The following is a 24658-nucleotide window of genomic DNA, read 5'->3' as shown; positions in this document are numbered from 1 at the left end:
CTGCACTCCGTTGATGTACCGCCTGCCACGTTGACCACTTGCAAAACATCAGGTAACCTAAACCAAGATTGCTAAGCTTAGTTTGCAGTAAATGCAGTTAGCAGCCTAACTGGCATTTTGCCTGCTGTGCTGTGTAACTGCACTAACCACATTTCGTGATAACTGCATTCGTGATAACTGCAATTGTTTTAACCATGGTTACAGGGACTGACTGCTGCCCAGAATGTGTTGTGATATCTCTGCCACAAGGGCGAGGTTAATGCCATTAAAAGTTTAAGACCTGAAGTTTATTAATGCCGTTATATTTCGATCGCTGCTACATGCACATACTTAATGACATCAAGCATTGCGATGGCGATAGCTGCAGTGAAATGGTTAAGTTTTCGTGCCAATCGTAATATAATAAAAAACAGTTATCTAGGGAGCAGATGTTTATGAAATGGTATGAGAAACATTAATCGGCATATTGTATGTAGTTTACTTAAGGAATGTCATTGTTTCACCAATCGTAAACTGTTTGAAGCCAAAGCTCAATGGCCAATCCATAGCGTAGCCAAAATATTGAAATTGGAAAAGTAGTGTTCACAGCTTCAAAGCTCTCAAGAAGCGACCCTGAAGAATTTGACCGTGTGCTCCAGTTTGTTCTGGCGATGTGCTTCTTCGAGTCAAGCATCGTCGAGAAATTCGAAGGCTTTAGTATGAGGCCAACAAGGCAAGGAGCCGCTGCCGTGCAATCGAACAGCTTCTCCTGGCTAATTAATATCTTGAGAATATGGTCACTATGGCCACGACGGGGACATTGTAAACGAGAGCACGCATTCAACGACCAAGTGAGTTGTAATAATTGTAAGAACGCACTGCGCCGCGAGAAAGAGCTTTTTTTTTTTTAAAGAAAGTGAAGAATATATTAATTGTTATTCGCTAAGGATCCATTTAGCCACGTCAGAATTTGGCGACACTGGGATCGAGAGTACGCATTTGATGGCCAAGTGAGTTACGAGAACGCACTACGCCGCGAATGGCATTAAGCTTTAATGCCATTCAGCATGGCCATGTGGCACCCCACGAATGACATTAAAGTTTAAGGCATTAGCCAGTTAATGTCATTTTCTGTGCCCGTGTGGCAGGGGTATCATACGTTGAGGGAAATGCAATGACCACGATTTATGTCGATATAATCCTGCATGCTGTTCACGATTTAAGTAGGAATTATAAATTTAAATTGGCAAAGAAAGCCTCAAAAAGCAGTAAGTGGCGAGACCTGGCAGTGAAACCTTGGTACTTTGGATGTATTCTATGAGATTACTGTACGTAAGTCAACTGTAATTAAGCACATCATAATTATTGCTTAAAATTGCAGTTGGTATATGATTAGACACACGTGCATTATTATATGCTTCGGAAATCAAAAACGCCCGCATGGCTGTAGCAACATGCCGAACTCCACATCACGCGTAAAGGCGTCATTTCGTTTTCAATCCGATGGGTTTCGTTTTGACTGGTTAATAACAAAGCAGTTGGACAGGAAACCATGAAAACACGCAGCTATTATTGCAAAAATAATTTTTAACAATTCGGAAAACATGAATTGCTGGAACATAGACTCTATAAACAAAATCATACTTTGTTACAGCTATGGCCACACTTGTCTCTGCCTCCCACTAATACGGACGTACATATGCTATCACGCTGTGATGTGTGTACGGCGCGACATGGTGCGGTGGTCAGAAAGGACAGAAGCAGACGACAAGGAGTGTGCGTGTCGAGGCGAATTCCGTGCTGGAGAGAAAACAACGCCGAAGAGCGTCCGGCACGTGAACATGCAGCGCAAGGAACGGAACTAAAAGAAAGAAAGCAACCCAATTAGGAGAAGCCACGGAGCATTAAACAGCCAATGAGAAAACGATGAATCGGCCAGAGTGGAAGAAAAAGCGAGGCGCGGCTGGTAGAAGGGGGGAGACGCAGGGAGAGTTCCAGCAAGCGACACCAGGAGAAGGTCGGCCACCAGACCGGGAGTTGAAGACGGGCCATCAGGTTCCGGACCCGAGCCACCAGGACTTCACCCGACCGGGGCCTTTTGCCAACCCGTTCCTGTGCATCGCCACTCTACCCGATCGTGCAGCCAGCTGCCCAAGGCTGGCGAGCTTCTGCGCCCGTGGGCAGGACGAGAGCAGTCAGGCTACGTGCCCGAGTTCTACACCCAGCTGCCCGGCCAGAACACCGCCGCCGTGTGCTCGTGCTGCCAAGCCGTCTGCCTTCTATCTCCAAGCCAGAGCTAGGGCACTCTGGTCGCCTGATCAACGGGTCAACACCCCGACCTTTGGTGAGACCGGCGCAACTTCTCTCATCATCTTGTTGCCGCGTCTCGACGTCGAGAGTATTAAGCGCCCCTGCTATCGTGATCAGCCTGGACTCGCGCACTGGTTAACGCCACCATAGCCCCAAGTGTTTTTCTTACCGCAATGTCTGTTTGAGTGTTTATTTTATGCTTTCTTTCTATTTCTTTCTATGATTTATTTTATGCCTCTTTCTAGTTTTATTAAAAGTTTGTGTGTGTGTATTTGAAGCCAACGGCTTTGTCCTCAATTAGGTTCTCGGAGGCTCCGCCTCAGAGAACCGTCAGAACCTTGGAACACAAGAACCTGCATCACACACACTCACCTATCACTGTTTTCAGCATGCTTCAAGTGAACGACTACATCCTGACTGCAGATTGAAAAATTCTGATAAGAAATGTTCCACAGCGTTTTCCGCATTAGCACTTCATGATTAGACACTGACAAATAAGCTGTCCATTGCACTAAATAAAACAGGTACAATGAAACTTGATTGTCAGTTCCTTTAAGGCTGCCCATGTAACAAGGGCATAATACACACAAGCCTTGTAATAACGAAACGGGATACAGTGAAACCTCGTTAAACCGTAGCTTACTTATTTATTTACCCTCAGGGCCTTTGGGGCATTACAGAGGGAGTGGGTACATGGTTGAACAAGAACAGCATCTTAAGTTGCGGATGGCAGTGTCTTAAGTTGGCCGGAGGTCGGAAAAGGTATGTACTAAATGGCAGTACTGCTAACTGAAATAGCTTGAGATCGCCCACTTACTTGTCAAAAACGCAACTCAGAGAGGGTGCGATGAAAGGGGAAAAAACATGCAGTAGTTATTCACATCGTGCAACAAGTGTTATTTTCATTTGATGCCGTGGCGGCCCAGTAGCGACCATGGCGGCCTCAGACTTGCTGAAGCTGTGAGCCAGCTTTTCAGCCAGCCCCCTTTTCTCGGCAAACACTCGCATGGCAGATTCTTCATTGACGTTGCATATTCTCCGTGCACGAGCGCGGTATCACTGCAGATGTCGAGGGAGGCCTTTTTCATTGCGGGGTGCTGTTCTCGTCATGACGACTGCATTCATGAAGCTGACATAACGCGCAGCTTCTGCCATTGTCGGGCCTGAATCGCCCATACTGTCGCTTTCCGTGTGATCCTTATCACTGTCGCTAGGCGACACTTTAGCAACAACAGAGGCAACGATGGCAAAAAATTTGAACCCCGTAGCCGACATCTCTTCACGGTCACAGCAGCGCTGCCAAGCAACTTCTTCGCATTCCAAATGCCACACACCGTAGTCAACAGCAGATCCATGTTGCATGCCAGTGCTGACTTCTTCGTGCCACGTTCGATAGCACGAACGATGTCTAATTTTTCTTCTATGCTGAGCACCCAGCGTCTTTCTTATCCAAGCTTCAGCATGACGTGAGTCCTCTCTTGTACGATGCCACATCGCTCTCTGGCATGGCGCCAAAATGATGTTGATGTTGACGTGGCTTCACACGCAAACGCACAGGGCACTTGGAGGCCGTTGTTCTGCCGGGCCGCCCGATGGAGACGATGCACCGCCGTGTTTACGTGACGAAAAGTGGAAGCACTACGTATTAACCAATACGCACGCAATAAGCTGGTACGGTTTATGCGAATACAAAACACATCATCTTCAATGGCCGCTGAGTCGGGAATCTGACTTCACTACTTCTAAAATGAAACTACTGTTTAAGTGGGTACGGTTTAACCCTTTGAAGGTTTTCGCCGTACATGTAAGGCAGCTGTTTTCTGTCCCGCAAGGTCTTTGCCGTACGGGTACGGTTCCGATCCTCCGTTTGAAATTTCGCGCCATAATGACGATACGTGCTCACCGGGAGGTGCTGCCACCTCTTAGCAATTACAAGATGCGTTTGAAATTGGTGCTAGCTTCAGCGCGTCGCTCAGACTGCGGCAAGGCCCCTTTGGCGGTTTCGGTTTCGCCGCGTGATCGCAACGGAGGCACGCGAAACATCAATTTTTTCTTTGTCGGCACTCTCTTGCAGGGCGGTGGAAGTTGATTTCTATCTTGATTGTCGCTGCTCTTAGCGTGTTTATCAGCGCCGTTCGCGAGGTATTCTCGCTCTCAGTGGCAACGCGGTTTCGGTTCCGCCGCGTGATCGCAACGGAGGCGCGCGAAACGTGGTTTTTCTCTTTGTCGGCACGCACTCGCAGGGGCGGCGGAAGTTGATTTCTATCTTGATTGGCACTGCTGTTAGCTTGTTTATCACCACCGCTCACGAGGTACTCTCGCTCTCTGTGGCAACGCGCTTACGCGAGAGGGTGCCTCAGACCTCTGCCCAAGGTAGCCGCACACAGAGATGTCGTGTGCGCCAACACAATTCCTCGCTCCAAGAGAACAGACACGCATTTTAGGTGTGCAGATTGCGATAAGGCGCTGTGCGTAGAACCGTGTTTCAAGGAGTACCACGCTCGGAAATACTATTGAACATGTTGCAGTTCTGAGTGATGCCGACACCAAAATACTCTTCCTAATTTACTATTCCTAATTCCTATTCCTATTCCTAATTCCTATTATTTTTTACTATTTATTCCCACCTTTACATATTTTGTACATTCAAGATCCGCAATAAAGTAATTTGACCACCTGGGAAAGTTTTTTTTCAAAATAATTCGACCCTCAAAGGGTTAACGAGGTTTTACTGCATCATGAAATAAATGAAATTCCCCTTGAAATCTTCTTAGAGATATAATGGAATCCCGGTTATACATCCCCCGGTTTTGCGATGACCCGGGTATCACGATGGATTTGCGCAGCCCCGGCGAAGTCCCCATAGAAGCAATGCATTAAATACCCCGGTTATCTGAAGCAATTTTACGCCTGACCCGCGTTATATGACGACCCTCGCGAAGCGCGGGACGGAACGGCAGACGAAAGAAAAGTGCCGCGGGTCTCTTTCCTCGCTCCGTCTCTCCACATGCGGAGTGCTTGACATCGCTCGACCGGTTCGCTCCGGCGCAGCTTTCTTCCCTGCCTCGTCTCATCATTTGTTTCTCTCGGCCCCACCAGCAGCCGCCCACGATGCTCGCTGTGCTGAAATAGCGCCTTTTCTTCTCCACAATCAATTTCTCCCTCTCTTCTCGGCGGCATTGCCTCTCGTCACATTGGGGAAGTGTTTCTCACCTTCCATTATCCCAGCAGCAGATCGCCGACAAGGTGGCGCGGAGATGCCTAGGTTTATTGCACATGTTCTTTGTCAAATCCTAGCAACCAGCATTCAGCGGAGGTTTTGAGTTGAGTGGAGCAACACGACGCACAATGTCCCGAAAGCGGACAGTTCTGTCGCTCGGCGATAAGCTGAATATTATCGAGGAAGCGGAAAAGCGGCATGGAGCCACAAAAGCCAGCATTGCCCGGGACCTTAAGATACCCGAATCTTCGCTTAAAACGATCCTGACAAGCAAAGCGGTGATATTGCAGAATGTCAACAAGTTCAGGCTCAAGCATAAAGCGGCAAAAGAAGGACAGAATGAGAAATTATAAAAAGTTCTCGTTAAGTGGCTGCATCAAGCACAGAGCTCTGCAATCAACGTTGACGGCGCTATTCTAAAAAGAAGGTGGACCTTGTGGCATTGCGTCTGGGCATCGATGACTTTCAGGCATCCAACGGGTGGCTGGATCGCTTCAAAAAACAAAACAGAATTGTGTACAGCCGCTCCTGCGGAGAAAGCACTTCCGTGGACGTTTCGACGGTGAACGAATGGATGGAGTCGCTGCCGGAGATTGATTACTGCATACAAGCCCTGCGACGTTTTCAACGCCGATGAGAGCGATATTTTTTACCATATACAGCCCGAGCAAACCCTTGCATTTAAGGGTGAAAGCTGTCGTGGTGGCAAGCATAGTAAGGAGCTTGTGACGGCACTATTCTGTGCTAAGGAGGACGGTTCCGAGAGGCTGCACGTGCTCGTTGTTGTAAAGTTTGCAAATCCACGGTGCTTTAAGAACTTGAAGATGCTGCCGTGCAGTTACAACTTTAATGAAAAGGCGTGGATGATGCCTTCGCTCTTCAGCAATTTTTGCAGCAGCTGGATAACAAAATGAGTGCTAAGGCAAGGAAAATATTGCCTTTCATGGACAACACATCGTGCCACCCACCCGATACGTCATGCCTGAAGAAAATAAAGGTTGTTTTTTTTTTCGCCCAACTGCACAAGCCGGCTGCAGCTGCTGGATGCCGGCATCATCAATTGCGTCAAGCAAGGGTACCGGAAGCGGTTAGTGCAGCGTCGGCTGGCAGCTATGGAGTGCAGTGAGTCGTAAAAAAAGATCACTGGGCTCGACGCCATGCATTTTATTGCCAGTTCGTGGAACGCAGTTTCGCGAAGCACCATCGCTAACTCGTTCAAGCACCGTGACTTTAAGAGAGAGACTGCCTCCTCTGCTGGGGACACAACAACCTCAATGCCGCTCAAGGCCAATGCAGGCTTCGCCGACGACGATTTCGAGGATTTAAACCTCACCACTACCTTTGCAGAGTATGTGGAGGCCGACGACAATTTTGCGATCTGCGGTGAGGTGTCGCTGGATGATGCGATCAAGGAGGCCTTGCCTAGTGCCGACGCCACTGAGACATCGGACGAGGACAACGATGATGCCACAGATGCCGTGCCTGTGCTTACAACGTTTGCCGAGGTGCTACGGCACACAGATGGCATCCGCAACTTCATCTGTCCACGCGACGCCGCAGAGGACCTCCTCTTGGACATTGCCCAACTCGAGCGAAAGCTCTTGATTCACGGATCAAACAAGGTCCAAAAGAAACTTACCGACTTTTTTTAAAGTTTGCGCTGGCTGGCGGGAATCGCAGCAGTGGGCAGTGGAGTGCCGTAAATGTTCCTTTCAATAAAGCATGATTGGTACCTGTACTGCAGCATTAATTCTTATCGCATTTACTTTTTTTGGTAATTTGGTTTCCAAGCCCTGCAGTGTATGTTAGTAGTTTACGTTGAAGTTTCTTGTAAATCCGTCGCGCGAAACAAGTAGTATATTTATAGCCATAATTTAGCTTTGGATTTTACGAGGCCCGCATTTTACGATGCTTTTTCACGGTCCCGAGAAAGTCGTATGATCGGGGTTCCACTGTACATGTACTTAAAACCTCATTTTAATGAAATGAAAGTGCCCTCCGGGACAGCACTGGGTACGTACATACTTTTCTCTCGTTCGCTGACACCTTTGTGCCTAGGACTTGAGCACGCGCGCAGTGCCTTTGCCAGTGAGAGAATACTTTGTGTTGATCCTTTCCAGTCGCTAAACCAAAGAACGGGTGCATAGTGCTTGCACAAGGTCGCAATATGCGGAGCCCCAGTTATCGGAGGGTCAAGCCGAAGGAGATTGCCCAAGCTCTCGCAAGTTGGCCCATTGGTTATCACGAGAGCAGGTGGCATAGCCATCGGGACTTTTCCTAGTGGTGCGTCCCAGCTTGAGCTTGTCCTTTCGCAGCGACGTGCTATGGGCACCCGTGTCTGTATTTTCGCCCTTGGTGCGGGGTACCTTTGGTTCCTGTACTACCCCAGGACCGGACGTTTGTGCAGTGTTGGGAGCAGCCGGAGACAGTAAACGGTGTTCTTACGTGCATCGCTCAGTAGCCTCTTGCGGTCTGAGTGCGCGGTAGCCCCTTGCGACTGACGCAGCCCCGTGGCTAAGCTTCAACCCACAGTGGTTGGTACTCCTGTGAGACCCAAAGACCCCACAAGGTGTAGTTGTGTGAATCAATGAGAAGGGCTACGTGGTACTGCTTGGTGTAGCTTCTAAGGCCAAGGACACCCCTCAAACATCCCATACCCAAACTCCTTGTGTCAGGACTCCTTTTGAGGCCATCTCACAGTGAAGGTGAACGTGGAGCTGCAGAAGGAGCACACAGACATGCTCGTGATTTCTAGCAGTTTGATGGGACAGCTACAACCTCTCGACTTAGGCACGAGAAAGCCTTTTAAGGACTGCTCTGCCGTGAGTACAAGTGGCTGGCAGGGGAAGGCCACAAACTTGCGCCACCCTCACAACTGTGTCAGGTTGGGTGCTTTCAGCATGGGCAGCTGTTCCATGCAACATCATGATGAAATTGTATGCGAAGTGCGGGATTTCGCTGGACCACAGCAACAGTAGAGGGGACAATGGTACAAGTGAAGACAAGTAGTCCAGCAACTAATAAATTTTCATTGTGATGCAACATGGGGGAGTTGACTTACAATCATGTAATACAATACAGTAAAACCTCTTTAAACCGTACCCGCTTAAACAGTAGTTTCGTTCTAAAAGGAGTAAAGTCAAATCCCCGACTCACCGGCCATTGAACATAATGTGTTTTGTATCCACATAAACCGTAACAGCTTATTGTGTACGCATAGGTTAAAACGTAAAGTTTCCACTTTTCGTCGCGCAAACACGGCGCTGCGTCATCTCTATCGGCCAGCCCGGCAGAACAACAAGCCTCAGAGGTTGGAACAATGGCCTCCAAGCGCCCTGTGCGCTTGCGCGTGAAGCCGCATCAACATCAACATCATTTCGACGCCACGCCATAGAGAAATGGAAGTGCCAGAGACCGTTGTGGCGTCGTGCAAGCGAGAACTCGCGTCATACCGAAGCTCGGATAAAAAAGACGCCGGGCGCTCAGCATAGAAGAAAAATTAGACTAGAGAATTAGATTAGAGAATTAGAATCCTCTTGCAGGAGCAGTTATCCCCGTTACATATGCTGTTACTGTGGAGTGACCTCAACAGCACATGCTGGAGACGAGTGTAGCCCTCCCCTTCTTAAGCCACCCTGCCCACACACCCACCCTCTCCACCCCTGCAAGCACTGATGAGATCTCGCCCATGCGGCAGCGGATGCCATGGCCGCCGGCAACTGGCAACTCGGCACATGTGCAGGCTGTTCCCCCTTCGCTCCTCCTCCACTTTCCTCCTCAAGCACCCTGCTCTCATTTCACGCTGCGCTCCGCTTTCTTTTTTCGCTGTGCTCGTTCATTCAGTTACACTGAGAAACGATGCCGACGCTGAACGCAGGAATGGGTGTGTAACAAGCACGTGATACCCTCTCGGGCATAATCTTCGTTGGCCCGCCAGGCTCGGCGGTCTGTCAGGCTCGGTAGGCAACATTGCTCACCGCACCAATAAACACCGGCGAGCACAGCTGCTTGGCAGTCAGTCATCGTTCATCACCACCATACTGCGGAGCGTTTGTCATATGGAGAGTGCCTTGAGCCCTCCCTCATTCACGAACCAAGGCAGATTGTGACACTGGTGACGAGTACCCACGGATCGTCCCACGCCGTCTTGACGCCGAAACACTGCCGCCCGTTGCTGCCACCCAGCCACTGTACAGAAGGCTTGAGCCGTTCGAGGGGTATGGATCCACCTGGCCAATTTAGGAGCAGCAAGTCCATGTGTTCTTCTGGGCAAACGACACAGCCGAGACCAAACAGCGGGACATTTTCCTCGCCAGCTGCGGGACCCACATCTTCAGTCTCCTGCTCGACCATTTCAAGCCAGCCACGCTGCATGTTAAGACACTGGGTGAGCTGCTCGTCATACTGCGCTCGCATTTCAACCCAGCACCGTCCACACTAATGGAGCATTTCTGCTTCAACAACCGGAGCCGCCGGGAAGGAGAGACCCTCGGGCAGTTTGCTGCTGCTCTACAAGTATCAGCGAGTGCCTGCACCTTCGGGGACCAACTGGACTCGCTGCTCCGGGATGATTTCATCTGCCGCATCAACAATCCCGCCATGCAGACGCGAATCCTGGAGTTTCCCGACCCCTTGCTGGACGATGCCGTTAAGGCAGCGCTGGCAATGGAAGCTGCTGCCAAGGACGCCGGCGAGATTGCCCGTGCGACTGGCTCACCGTCGGCGTAAGCGATGGTGAAGAAGTTGGCGACAAAGGGCAGTACCTGCGGTCACTGTGGTGGTGCCCACTCCCCCTCACAGTGCATGTTTTCTCAAGCACAATGCTTCATGTGCGGAAGAACTGGGAACCTAGCACAGGTATGCCGAAGGGGAAGGACGAACAACGGACAGCAGCAGCAGCCTGTTTCAAGCCTAGGTACCAAACAAGCTTGCGGCCAGGGTAGCCGTCGCAAGGGTACGGGGTGGGGGTGTGCGGCAGTAGGCTCAAGTTCTTCCGTGGCCAGGCTCCACGTCGTGGCCGAGGAGCCACTGATTTTCGACATGTGGCACACAGGCCTTGTACCGTCGTCTGTGCTGCCATACATGCTGACTGTCAAAATCTGCAGGCACCCCATTTTCATGGAGCTGGACACAGGGGCCAGTGTGTCAGTAATGGCCGAGAAACTCTTCAAGCGTACTTTCCCCGGCGTATCCGTCAAGGCACAGGTCAGCGTTCACTTTGGCGACAGGGAGGCAACCCTTTCCCTTTGCTTAACGAAGAGGTTGTCGCCGACGCTGCTGGGCCAAAACTGGATGCATGCGCTGGGCGTTTGTCTGCCAGAGTACCAGGCAGCCAGTGTGCATGCGGTGAAAGACGTCCCCAGCCTTCTGACCGAGCTCAAGTCCCTCTTCTAGCCAGGGGTGGGCACATTTGACAGCACGACGGCTGGCATCTATGTACCTGAGAGAGCCCGGCCACGTTTTTTCAAGCCTCGCCCACTGCCATTCGCCCTGAAGGGCGGGGTCACCCAGGAGCTGCAATGGTTAGAGCAAGAGGGCATCCTGGTGCCTGTCAAGACAACTGAATCGGCCGCTCCCATCGTAACAGTCCTCAAGCGAGACGGCAGTGTCAGGATCTGCAGGGATTTCAAGGTTACCATCAACCCCTTTGCTACCGTCGAGAGGTACCCATTGCCCCGGATTGAACATCTCTGGTCAGCATTGCCCGGTGGACAGCAGTTTACCAAGCTCGACCTCAGAGATGCTTACCAGCAGCTGGTGCTCCAGGATGCTTCCCGGAAGTATGTCACAATATCGACAACTTTGGGGCTCTTCCAGTACATGCGCTTACCGTTTGGCGTGGCCTCAGCCTAAGCCATACTTCAGAGGGAGATGGATGACCACTTCAGGGGCATGAGGCACGTGGCGGTGTACTTGGATGACATCCTGGTTACTGGCAGCGACGACGGGGACCACCTGCAGAACCTGCGCAACATCCTGGCATGACTGCAGGACGCCGGTCTCAAGCTTAAGCTGGAGAAGTGCATTTTCCTGGCCCCCAGTGTTGAGTAAATGGGACATGTCATTTCCCAGACTGGCCTAGCCCCGGCTCCCCGCAAAGTTGATACTGTGCTCAAGGCGCCTAAGCCCCAGAATAAGAAGGAGCTTCAGAGCTACCTCGGCCTCATCAACTTCTACAGGAGTTTCCTGCCGAACCTGTCGGAGCATCTATAGCTGCTCCATCTTCTGCTTCGAGATGGTCAGCAATGGGTCTGGAAGAAGGAGCAGGACCGGGCCTTCCAGCACAGCAAGGAGCTAATCACCAAGGCTCAAGTGCTGGTACACTTCGATCCTGCAAAGTCTGTCGTCCTGATCGTAGACGCGTTGCTGTACTGCGGGACAAGGATGGCCAGGAATGCCCTGTGTCATTTGCTTGTCGTCGGCTTCATGCTGCAGAGCAACACTACATCCAGCTGGACAAGGAAGGCCTGGCCCTCATGTTTCGTGTCAAACGCTTCCACCAGTATCTGTGGGGCTGGAAGTTCGAGGTGGTCACGGACCACAAGCTGCTGTTGGCACTGCTGGGGCCTGACAAGGCAGTTCCCATGCAGGCATCTCCTTGAGTGGTACACTGGGCCTTGAGGCTGGCAGCTTACAGTTACCAGCTGGTTTACCGTCCGGGAAAGGACCTGGGACCTGCCGATGCCCTGAGCCGCCTGCCCCTGCAAGAGATGCCTGATGATGTTCCAGAACCTGCTGAAATGTTCATGCTGGAGTACGCTTACCTGGAGGTAGTCTGCAGATCTGGGGTATCGCAAACGGCCAGCCGGGACCCAGTTCTGTCTCAGGTGGTCACGGCAGTGTCCCGTGGGGAGTAATTGGTCCAGCAGGCCTATAGCCAAAAGGCCGTGGAGCTCAACTTGCAGCAGAGCTGCCTACTGTGGGGTTCCAGGGTGGTGATTGCACAAAGTGTCCGGTCCAGGGTCGTGCAGTTGCTGCACGAGGGTCATCCTGGCATAAAAAAGACCAAGATGGTGGCCCGGTACCATGTTTGGTGGCCTGGCCTGGACCAGGACATCGCTCACATGGTGCAGAGCTGCCAAATCTGCCAGGAGCATCAGCGGGCCTCACGTCATGTGGAAATCACCCCCTAGCCACTCCCACGAGATCCTGGTCCCGCCTATACGTGGATCTTGGGGGCCCTTCAAGGGCCATTACTTCCCGACGGTAGTAGGTGCCTTTTCGAAGTGGGTGGAGGTTGTACTTGTCACCAACCCACCAGCAGGCGTGACCATTGCTGCGCTACGACAGGTCTTCGCCGCCCAGGGATTGCCGGATGTGATTGTATCCGACAATGGTCCTGCTTTTACCAGGACAGAGTACCTGGCCTGGCTGATGAAGAACGAAATCTGCCGGATGATGGTTGCGCCGTACCACCCTGCTTCAAACGGTGCAGCCGACCGTCAAGCACAAGCTCCATCCACAAACCATCAAGCACAAGCTCAAGAAGAGCCAGGCTGGAGATTTCCAGACCCAGATTGCCCGGATACTGTTCCAGTACCGGACCACGCCCCACAATGTCACTGCCCGTGCCCCCTGTGAACTCCTGCTGGGTCGAATGGTCAAGACACCCTTGGACGTCTTGCATCTGGACCTTCGATCCACAGTGCTCTTGAAGCAACTGAAGCAGAAGCTGGCTGCTGACCTAGGGTGCCATCCTGGGCGTTTGCCGGAGTTGGGAGCTCCAGTTTTCGCCAGGAACTTCCATCCTAGCCCACCCTGGTCTGCCTGACAGGTGGTGTCTGCTGCCAGCGCCTCACCGCTGCTCGTCCACATGCCAGATGGGGCCACGTGGCACAGACAAGCCGACCCTGTTAGGCATCGCCTCGGGATCTGGCCAGCACCCTCGACTGCCACTTCAGAGTTCCAGCCCGCAGGAGGACTAGTGGCAACAACAGTCACTTTCAGCGGAGCACCGCCCACCTCGGAAGTGGCAAGCGTTGCCAGTGGTACGGCGCCGCTGGGCCGGTGTCAAGTCCGGCACCACTCACAAGGCCGACCACAGCGGACCCTCTGGATGGAGCGAGGCTGGCTCAGGCAGCATCCGGAATTGCCACATCCAGCCCGTTAACACCAGTGCCCAGGCGGAGTACTCGACCGTGGAGGCCGCCAGACCGTTGCTCGCCTGGATAGCAGGCACCGTCGACTTGGCTGGGACGGAGGCAGAGCCTCACACTTTGAACTTGGACATTTTTTTTTTTGTCAACAAACAAACTGGGGGTAAAGGGCTGTAACAAGCATGTGACGCCCCCTCAGGCATAATCTTCGTTGACCCGCCATGCTCAGTGGTCTGTCAGGCTCGTTAGGCAACATTGGTCACCACATATATAAACACCGGCGAGCACAGCTGCTCGGCGGTCAGTCATCGTTCATCACCACGCTGCGGAGAGTCTGTCTAACGGAGGGTGCCTCGAGCCCTTCCTCATACACGAACCTGGGCGGATCATGACAGGGTGCCTAGAGCTGCACTCTAAAGAGAAAAAGTTCCGTCCCCTGAAGCGATTTGTTAGCGAAGGAAGAGTGGGCATGGCAATAGTGTGCGCCTACCAGTCTTAGCAGCCATAAAGCTGCCAACTGGAACCCAAGCCAGGCCAGCAGACAAGCTGAAAATGCAACATGATGGCATCCAAGACGAGCGACTAGTCTAGAAAATGAAACTCTGGGCCCTAAATTCATCTGAAAAACAGTTCGCGAGTATGCACTAGCTCTAAAGGAACACTGACGATGCATATATGAAGTCTGGAATATCCATCGGGTCCGAACTATAGGAGTCCGAAAAACCTGTTTAATACTGTATAAATGAAAGCTAGACAGAGCACCTGAATATACGTGCCAATTTATGGACAATCGGAGAACCAGCAAATGGCATGCTGGTGTGGGGATTGAGCTGGCAGCTGGAAACGCGAGTTATACCCCTGTCACACGGCAAATTTAATGTCATTTCCAACAAATGACATTTGTTGCGATTAATGTCATTATCACAGCGCGCTGTCACACGGCGAAAACTAATGTCATTTGAATATGATGACAATGACGATGGTAAAAAAAAAATACACGCCTCAAACCCACTTTTGTGCAATAATTATTTTCCAATATGCTAAATACCACTAAAATATGTAGTCGTTGCTTTCAAACCGTAGCGTTCGATCGCTAACTTGTCGACATTGCCAACGAAGTCGAGTCGAGCCAAGCCGAAGCTAAGGCAAGCAACAGGGCGAACAGAACGATAGGCGCGTCCGCTACATCTGCTAAAGTGGTACGAGAAGAGCAGTTGCATGTCATCGCCGTTCTGATGTGCATGCGGGCTTCAAATATCCTCATTCTTGGCGCGTGACACAGGAAAACACGCGCGTGCTTTTACGCCAAGTCAATTGAAGCGGCCGCGGCCGATGCTCTGGTGCAAACCAACACGACTGCTGCAGCGAAAGCTAAAGACGGCTGTCTGGTCACTGGACTGAGAGTAGTTTTCTGTATTTACGCATGTGGTGGACTTCAATGTCGTTAAAGCAATAATTAGGTAATAAAATTGATAGAATAATAGTGATTTTTGTTAAAACAAAAAAAGAAGCATGTACTGTTTGCGAAACACTGGTACACTCGTGGTGTCGAGGATACACATTCGGTTCCAAACGAATGTGAATGAGTTTGGCGAACTCATTCGTTCGTAAATGTCATTTTCGACGAATGTCATTACATTTTACCGTGTGACAGCAAACAAATGGCATTATCAGCGAATATCATTCGTTGTAAATGACATTAGATTTGCCGTGTGACAGGGGTATTAGAAACTGTGGAGGCGAACTAGTCATTGACAAGTCTACTGTTGTCATCTACTGATGCCACATGTGGCCAGGGCACTCACCGATTTAGCGAGCCTCCGCCGGCCAGACCGAATGGCTCTGCCACCCTGAGAGATAAAGAGAGAGGCACAATGTTTTCACCAGTTGACAACAAAAAATACAGTTGCCTACTGATAATTTAGACATGCTCGATTATTCAGCTTCACAGCACTGCCAGCCATAGAGTTTCCTGCAATATACTAGAGGGAACCATGCTGCTGCAGTCGTTGACCCACCACAGGAATGATGGAAAGTACATGGATTTGTGCGATCTTCGTGCTTGTGGATTCAGACGTTCTTGTGGCTTTGTTTATTGTCCTTTATATGCCTTCATTGTAGTAAATTTCAGAGCAATCTATACTCTTCGAAGGGCAGAAGACGCCGAGAACACGCACAATTGTTAATTGCAACGACTGAACTCGTCGAGGTGGCCAAATCGAAATGTGGCAAGTGTCTCAAGGCACCGGCCTGCCCGCGATAAATTCATAAGGGCATTTCACATCATTTGTCAATGCATACGTCGATGGCTTAATGGTTTTGATATCAGGCTTCTGTGCTAGAGGTTTTGTGTTTGAATTGTGCCGTCAGATAATTTTAATAATGTTTATATAATTCTTTATCACGCAGTACATTGTTGAAAATGATAAGTTTACAAAGTCACGAAGCCGCTTGAAGCCAGAAGGACGAAGTTTAGTAATTGAGATCACACCTGCACGACTGTGTGCTGATTTGGCCCCTTAGTTGAGCAGGAATAGTGATACAGTCAACTTCTGCTTATTTGACCCTGAAGAGGCCGATGAAACTGGTAGAATTATCCAACGGCTCTGATTAAACAACATTCACAAAAAGCACAGAAAGACACCGCTGACTCATTGGCAGTATTTGCCCCGATTCCAACACACGACCACCGAATTGAATGAGCACCCACCTTTTATGGACTCAAAGTAGAAAACTAACGTAAAACGACATTAGAGTTCCCAAAACCAAATGTAAATCGAACGGGCCCCTGATACTTTAGCAAGAAAAATGTAGCATGTTTCCTATTCTGGTAGCACGGAAAAGACAATAACAGCAAACTTCTAACTTCCGCAGAATAGGGATTTATTTACCTAATATTTATGGTTCCACTCTCGGACAGCACTTTACCGCTGTTTATTAAGAGCATAACATGTCATCCTTCGTATGGTCCGTAGCAAATTTGATAGTCTGCATTCATCAAACGACTCTGACAATCGCAAATGCGATTGTGGCCCATGCCTAGACTAACCACGTGGCTGGTTGATCCTGCAACGCATACAAATCTCTAAAACAGCAAGAATACGTGATGCAATGTGTTGCCACAAGTTGAACATCCAAATACCTTATTGTGTAACTGTGCCTCCGTAATCAGACTGAAAGCAGAGCATCGTCATTGCCATGACATGCGAGACAGTTTGTTTTGTCGCCACCCATAGCTGTCTCTTTGTGATGGCGATGATGCTGGCTTGGCTGGGTCTGATGCTTGGATGCCAAAAATGCAATATTGGTTTTTTTTCAGATCACACCGCCCAAGCAATTTAAGACGTAACTTTCATAGAAAAAAAAAAGGAACTGGGTGAATACTGCAATAATTCTTTGTAAGCTACCGTTCTCACTAGAAAATCTTCCCAGGGTAAACCTAAAACAGGCATTTAAGGCAACATATGGCACATATTTTTTTTTTTATTATGGTGAGCTTGAAATTCACCTCCTCCAGTGCACAACATTTGCAGGCTTGGAGTGATGCCAGTCACTGGCAAAAGATGCCGAGAGAGGGTGGGGCTATACTAATCCAGCCACAACCAAATTAGGAAGGCCCACTATGCTTCAACAAGACACTCCTTCCCCAGAATAGGAATTGGCCTCTCTGGCGCAGTATTCGGCCACCCTCTCCCAAATGACTCACTCAATTACCCAATGGCCCTCAGACCCCAGCAGCTGCCAAGCACCAGACCAAGACGGCGGCCAGACCTGTAACGCAGCAGAGGGTGCTAAGAATCTCTGGATGCAGACAGGCCATCAATGGAAGCTGACCCTAGCAACGTTTAACACCCGAACCGTCTCGAGTGAGGCTAGCTTAGCAGGACTCTTTGAGGAACTATCAGACATTGTTTGGGATATCATCGGCCTTAGTGAGATTAGAACTGGTGAGGCTTATACATTGCTGAATAACAGACATGTCCTCTACTATAGAGGTCTCCTAGATAAGAAGCAATACGGGGTACAATTCCTAATCTATAAGGACATAGCGGGCCACATTGACGGATTCTACAGCATTATTAAGAGGGTAGCTGTAGTCGTATTAAAACTACCGTATTTACTCGCATAATGATCGCACTTTGTTGTCAGGAAAACTGACCCAAAATCAGGGCTGCAATCATTACGCGGGTTAAATTTCCCGCGAAAAGAAAGAAAAAATTTTTTTCATCCCACGTTTGCTGCGGGACACACACATAAAAAAAAAAAAAAAAAAAATGGCGGCCGGCAGAGCAAGCCGAACGCGCCGAACGTGATTTTTTTTTCTTCTCGTGAGTATATTACGTGCATTGAAGCAGTTTCTTCCGTATCAGTAATGAATAGTATTGTTAATATCGGCAAGTTCGAGGCAATAACATAGCCATGTCCACTTTGAGGGGACAGAAACAGATGGGCGCGCTTAGCTGCCAGCGACATAGAAACACATGGCCGGCATGCTGCGGAAACTGCGGGATCTGTCTTTTCTACTATCCCAATATGGCACGTTTCCGCTAAGGGTGGTTGAATATCTTAGCTGTGTTACAAGCACTGGCGTATGAATAGGGTACACTTTTAACGTATCAGTGCAAACGTGGCTACTATAGCTTCCACTCGCGATTTGTTGCGTGCCCACGAGTGCAGATGAGAAAAATCGAAAGGCACCTTTTTTTGTTGTTGTTGTTTACCACAACCATTACAAAGCCTAAACACAATAAAGGCAAGTTTGGTTGTACCTCTTTTCGTCATGGAAGTCCGGAAAGTGATGAAAGTAATGAAGTTGGGCATCTGCTTAAGAATGTTTGGTGCGTGCAGACAGCTTGGTTTGTCTTGAAGAGTCGTCCGCGTAGCATTTGACAGATGGTAAGCGCGATCATTATTAGCTAGACTTCGCACACGACATATCGCTGCGGCAAGTTTGGGGTGCGATCATTACACGGGGAATAAAAAAAAATCGAATTTTGACGACAAAATTCATGGGTGCGATCATTACGCGAGTGCGATCATTATGCAAGTAAATACAGTAAATAGGAGGCATAGAATAAAAGTAGCAGAAGTCTATGCTGCAACCTCCAGTCATGATGATGATGAAATAGAACAGTTTTATGAAGATGTTGAATTGGAGAGGAGAAAAGGGCAAACTCGATATCCTACAGCCACGGGCGACCTTAATGCAAACGTGGGGGAAAAGCAGGCTGGTGAACAAGCAATTGGCAATAGCGGCATTGATTCTAGGAACACTAGAGAAGAGATGTTGGTAGAATTCGTGGAAATTAATCAGCTGCAAATAATGAACATCGTCCTCAGGAACGACAGCAACAGAAAGTGGACCTAGAAAAGCCCTAATGGTGAAACAAGAAATGAAATTGACTTCATACTTTCTGCTGATCCCAGCATAGTGAAGGATGTATAAGTGAAAGGTAGCGCAAAGTGCAGTGATCATAGGCTAGTGAGGGTTAGGATTCATCTCAATTTGAAGAGAGAAAGAGCAAAATTCATCAAGAAGAAACAGGTCAACCTAGAGGCAGTAAGGGTAAAAGCAGACAAATTCAGGCTGGTGCTTGCAAAAAAATATGCAGCCTTAGAACAAGAGAGATGATCATGATGACATAGGGGTAATGAATGAAACCGTAACTAAGCTGGCAATTGAAAAGGGAGGCAAGGAACCAAGGCTACCAGTAGGCAAGCTCTCCCAACTAGCAAAGGACCTAATAATGAAACAACAAAGAATGAAAGTGTCCAACTCCAGAAATAAGATAGAATTCGCAGAACTGTCAAAACTGATTAACAAGGCGAAAATAAGTGATATTCGAAACTATAACGTGAGAAAGAGTGAAGAAGTCATAAAAATGGATGCAGCCTGAAATCAGTGAGAAAGAAACTTGGCGCAGGAGAAACCAAGATGTATGCACCGACAGATAAGCAGGGTAATATCATCAGCAATCTCGAAGATATAGTAAAAGAAGCGGAAGATTTCCATACTGACCTGTACAATACCCAGAGGAGTCAGGATACCTCCATTAGAAAAAGAAATACACAGGATACAGAAACTCCTCCTATAAATAGCAATGAGGTCAGAAGGGCATTGCAAGACATAAAACGGGCAAGAGCAGCAGGTGAAGATGGAATAATAGTCAATTTAATCAAAGATGGAAGAGAGATAATGCTTAGAAAACTGGCGACTCTCTATACGAAGTGTCTACAGACTGCAAGGGACCCAGAAAACTGGAGCAATGAAAACGTCATACTAATCTACAAAGCGATGAGGTCAGAAGGGCATTGCAAGACATGAAACGGGCAAGAGCAGCAGGGGAATATGAAATAACAGTCGATTTAATCAAATATGGAAGAGAGATAATGGTTAGAAAACTGGCGACTCCCTATACGAAGTGTCTATCAACTGCAAGGGTCCCAGAAAACTGGAGTAATGCAAGCGTCATACTAATCTACAAAGAGGGAGACGCTAAGGAATTGAAAAATTATAGGCCCACTGGCTTACTCCCAGTATTATATAAAATATTTACCAAAATAATCTCCAATAGAATAAGGGCAACAATGGACTTTTGTCAACCAAGGGAACAGGCTGGCTTCAGGAAGGGATGCTCTACAATGGATCACATCCATGTCATGAATCAGGTTATCGAGAAATCGGCAGAGTACAATAAGCCTCTCTACATGGCTTTCATAGATTACGAAAAGGCATTTGATTCAGCAGAGATAACAGCAGTAATATAGACATTACGTAATCAAGAGGTACAGACCGCTTACATAAATACCTTGGAAAATATCTACAGAGGTTCTACAGCTACCTTAATTCTACACAAGAAAAGCAGGAAGATACCTATAAAGAAAGGGGTCAGACAGGGAGACACAACCTCTCCACTGCGTGCTTGGAAGAAGTATTCGTGCTATTAAACTTTGAAGGCTTAGGAGTAAAGATCGACGGCAAATATCTAAGCAGCCTTCGATTTGCAGATGACATTATTCTGTTCAGCAACACAGGGGACGAGTTACAACAAATGATTGAGGACCTGAACAGAGAGAGTGTAAGAGTGGGGTTGAAGATTATTATGCAGAAGACAAAGATAATGATCAATAGCCGAGCAAGGGAACAAGAGTTCAGGATTGCCAGTCAGCCTCTAGAGTCTGTGAAGGAGCATGTTTACCAAGGTCAATGAATTACAGGGAACCCTGATCATGAGAAGGAAATCCGTAGAAAAATAAAAATGGGTTGGATCGCATACAGCAGACATTTTCAGCTCCGGACTGGAAGCTTACCAGTATAATTGAAAAGGAAAGTGTACAATCAGTGCATTTTACAGTGCTGACATATGGTGCAGAGACTTAGAGACAGACAAAGAAGCTTGAGAACAAGTTAAGGACCGTGCAAGGAGCGATGGAACGAAGATTGCTAGGAATAATGTTAAGAGACAGAAAGAGAGCGGTTTGGATCAGAGAGCAAACAGGTATAGACGATATTCTAATTGACATCAAGAGAAAACAAAGCTGGGCAGGTCATGTAATGCGCCGGTTAGATAACTGTTGGACCATTAGGGTTATAGAATGGGTACCAAGAGACGGGAAACGCAGTCGAGGACGGCAGAAGACTAGGTGGAGTGACGAAGTTAGGAAATTCGTGGGCGCTAGTTGGAATCGGTTGGGGCAGGACAGGGGTAATTGGAGATCGCAGGGAGAGGCCTTCGTCCTGCATGGACATATAACAAGCTGATGATGATGATGCTGTTCAACATTTTCTGTACCCTATGCGCCACCAAGATGAATGCTGCTATTAGGGAAGTCACCAACTCACCATAGGAGTTGGGCGTGTGCGTGATGACCAGCCAAGTTGAAATGATCTAGTGAAGGTTAATTTCAGGACTGAAATAACGACAGCTTGGTCCAATAGAAATGCATGGGCGCCAGCTGGGACCATTGGTCAGGATCGAATTAACTGGAGTCGAACTAACGGAAGTCTACTGCATTTTGCTTACGATGCGCTGTCAACATGCTCGTAAGCCATGTTGCAGGCTTAGTCAATCCAGTAGTTACCAACTCTCCCAAACCGCAAGACAAGCCAAGCCACTCAGTTGTAAAGGCAGCATTTGCAGTTTGCCGTGGGAGCTGTGTGAGTTCCAAGTGTCAAACATTTGTTCCTTCATTCTTTAAATACAGCGACACAGTCCCAAGCGACTTCAAGCAGTTTCAAGTGGCGCCCCCTTCATCAGTAATGTCTATGACGACGAGGGTGCCGATTAAGTGGGAGAGGTGCACAACAATGAGTTGTGAAGAAACGCGTGGTCATGCGGTTTAGCACGTAGTGCAATCAACGTTTGTTATGTTATGTTTTATGTTTGTTTATTATGTTGTTATGTTTGTTTGGAATGAGATTCAATGCATTCCCCGACTGTACTTTTGTCTATCTGTAGAAACAACATGATAATGGTTGCAGTATAGATTGACCCAGGTCGGAAGCAAGAGTATATGTACGCACAGACATGCACTGACAAAGTTGGGCCGTATTCTGAAATGATCAGTTTTGAAGATGTTTTCACTTTTGCAAGATTTCCCAGGGCTAGCATTTGACACGTCAACAGATGACGGCATTTTTAGCCCTGTGACAAGACAGCAGGTGCAGCACTGTGCCAAGAATGTTGCTGCCCTTCGATGCTAATGGGTCTGGTGCTAGTCAAACTAGTCACCCAAAAGTATGGTCGAAAGTGATCATCCGGGAATATGGCAAAACTTTTGGTCAATTGTGGAATAAAGTAAATTATTTTCAGGTGAATACAATATTTTGGACTCCCGATTATTCTGACTTTTAGGTGGTATTTGTCGAGTCTGAATTATCAATCGGTGATGGCATTTCCTTGTTTCAAGAATGAAAACAGTTGTTAGCTTTGTGTGTCGTTCATTTCATTTCGCCATCACGCCAATCACTACCATAAATGGAGGGCATTAAAAATTTGGCCCATAGGAAAGCACTCCTACACAAAAAGAGGCTTTGTGAATGTGGGCCCTATCCTTGCGTTGTTCTTGTGTGAAAAGGCTCTTCACCTTGGCATTATTGTGGTAGGCTCGGCGGGCAGCGGGCGACATATGCTTGAGGCTTCCAGCCAGGATGGCTTGAAAGCGGGCGTCCAGCTCCCCATCAAGTTCGTCCCACCAGCAGCTCGGTCCGCCCTCGTGGAAGAAGTCACTCTGTTCATCGTCCCCTGCACACAGCATTGAAGGGCAACGCGTGGGAGGACTGCTCCAATGCAAGAGGTACGGTACTCCACACACAGCAGGCTAGAAACTCACTCCAATAGCGACCAAAACTGTTGAGTCTGACATAAGAAAAAATGATATGCATATGTTTCATGCAATTTGACATAACATTAAATTTCACTTTTATCTCGCAAAATATGATGTAACTCTTACATGGAAGGTTTCACAGATCTGAAACCACCGAAATGAGCAGAGCGGTATGTTTCTGCCACCAGTGGCCACAGCACGTCGATTTCACATGCAACAAAAACATAGTATGTCAGACACTAAAGCACAAAGGAACACAAATAATGTTATTTCACCTAACCTTCACATCCACAAGTTGTGGCTGAGATATCTGAACTAGTCATCCCACGGAAAGTGCTGTAGGTATCTTCCTACTTTTCTTGTATAGAATTGAGGTGGCTGTGGAATCTCCGTAGATATTTTCCAGGGTATTTATGGAAGCGGTCTGTACTCCTTGATTACACAATGCCTCTATGACTGCTGGTATCTCTACTGAATCAAATGCTTTTTCGTAACCTATGAAAGCCATATAGAGAGGCTTATTGTACTCTGCGGATTTCTCAATAACCTGATTAATGACATGGATGTGATCCATTGTAGACTATCCCTTCCTGAAGCCAGCCTGTTCCCTTGGTTGACTAAAGTCCAGTGTTCCCCTTATTCTATTGGAGATTATCTTGGTGAATATTTTATATAATACTGGAAGTAAGCTAATGGGCCTATAATTTTTCAATTCTTTAACATAGCCTTTTGTGGATTAGTATAATGCAGGCATTCTTACACTTCTCTGGGACCCTTGAAGGCAATAGACAGTTCGTATAAAAGGCCGCTAGTTTTTCAAGCGCTATGGCTCCTCTATCTTTGATTAAATCGGCTGGTAGTCCATCTTCTCCTGCCACTTTTCCCCTTTTCGTGTCTTGCAAGGCCCTTCTGACCTCATCGCTAGTTATTGAAGGAGTTTCTGTATACTGTTCATTACTGTTTCAAATAGAGTACTCCTGAGTCCTCTGGGTACTGTACAGGTCCATACAGAATTTTTCCGCTGCTTTTATTATACCTTCGAGACTGCTGATGATATTACCCTGCTTATTTTTCAGTGCATACATGTCAGTTGGTCCTATGCCAAGTTTCCTTCTCACTGATTTCAGGCTGCATCCATTTTTTACGGCTTCTTCAGTCTTTCTCATGTTATAATTTTGAATATCCCTTATTTTCCCCTTGTTGATCAGTTTTGACAGTTCCAAATTTTATGTTATCTCTTGAGTTTTCATTTTCATTCTTTGTGGCTACTTTATTAGGCCCTTTGTTACTTGGGAGAGCTTGCCTACTGGTTGCCTTGGTGCCTTGCCTCCCATTTCAACTGCTGCCTTTGAAGTCAACCTCGTTACGGTTTTATTCATTACCTCTTTGTCATCATCATCATCTTTCTGTTCTAAGGCTGCATATTTGTTTGCAAGTACCAGCCAAAATTTGTCTGCTTTTACCCTTACTGCTTCTAAGTTGATTTGTTCTTTCTTGACCAATTTTACTGTTTCTTCCTTCGAATTGAGGTGAATCCTAGCCCTCACTAACCTATCATCACTGGACTTTACCCTACCTGTCACTTCTACATCCTGCACTATGTTGGTATCGGCAGAAAGTATGAAATCAATTTCATTTCTTGTTTCACCATTAGGGCTTTTCCAGGTCCACTTTCGGTTGCTATGTTTCCTGAAAAAGGTGTTCATTATTCTCAGCTTATTCCTTT

At 48.0% G+C, this 24658-nt stretch overlaps 1 protein-coding gene across 8 annotated transcripts in view; it reads right to left on the bottom strand.

The window, feature by feature from the left end:
- The window catches only part of LOC142568075 (G patch domain-containing protein 2-like), a 127035-nt gene that overhangs the window by 50249 nt on the left and 52128 nt on the right, over window positions 1–24658 (bottom strand). For 4 of the 8 annotated variants that reach the window (XM_075678172.1, XM_075678170.1, XM_075678177.1 and 1 more), the window contains 3 exons: window positions 22693–22850; window positions 17320–17376; window positions 15411–15455 (listed from right to left, as the gene is read on the bottom strand). In XM_075678172.1, coding sequence (XP_075534287.1) covers window positions 15411–15455; window positions 17320–17376; window positions 22693–22850 — 260 coding nt within the window. The remainder of the gene's footprint in view (window positions 1–15410; window positions 15456–17319; window positions 17377–22692; window positions 22851–24658) is intronic. The other 4 variants (XM_075678174.1, XM_075678173.1, XM_075678176.1 and 1 more) reach the window with 2 other exon arrangements.

This window comes from Dermacentor variabilis, unplaced genomic scaffold (genome assembly GCF_050947875.1).
Source record: "Dermacentor variabilis isolate Ectoservices unplaced genomic scaffold, ASM5094787v1 scaffold_16, whole genome shotgun sequence".
Lineage (NCBI taxonomy): Eukaryota > Metazoa > Arthropoda > Arachnida > Ixodida > Ixodidae > Dermacentor > Dermacentor variabilis.
This window is presented reverse-complemented; position numbering and strand designations above follow the sequence as displayed.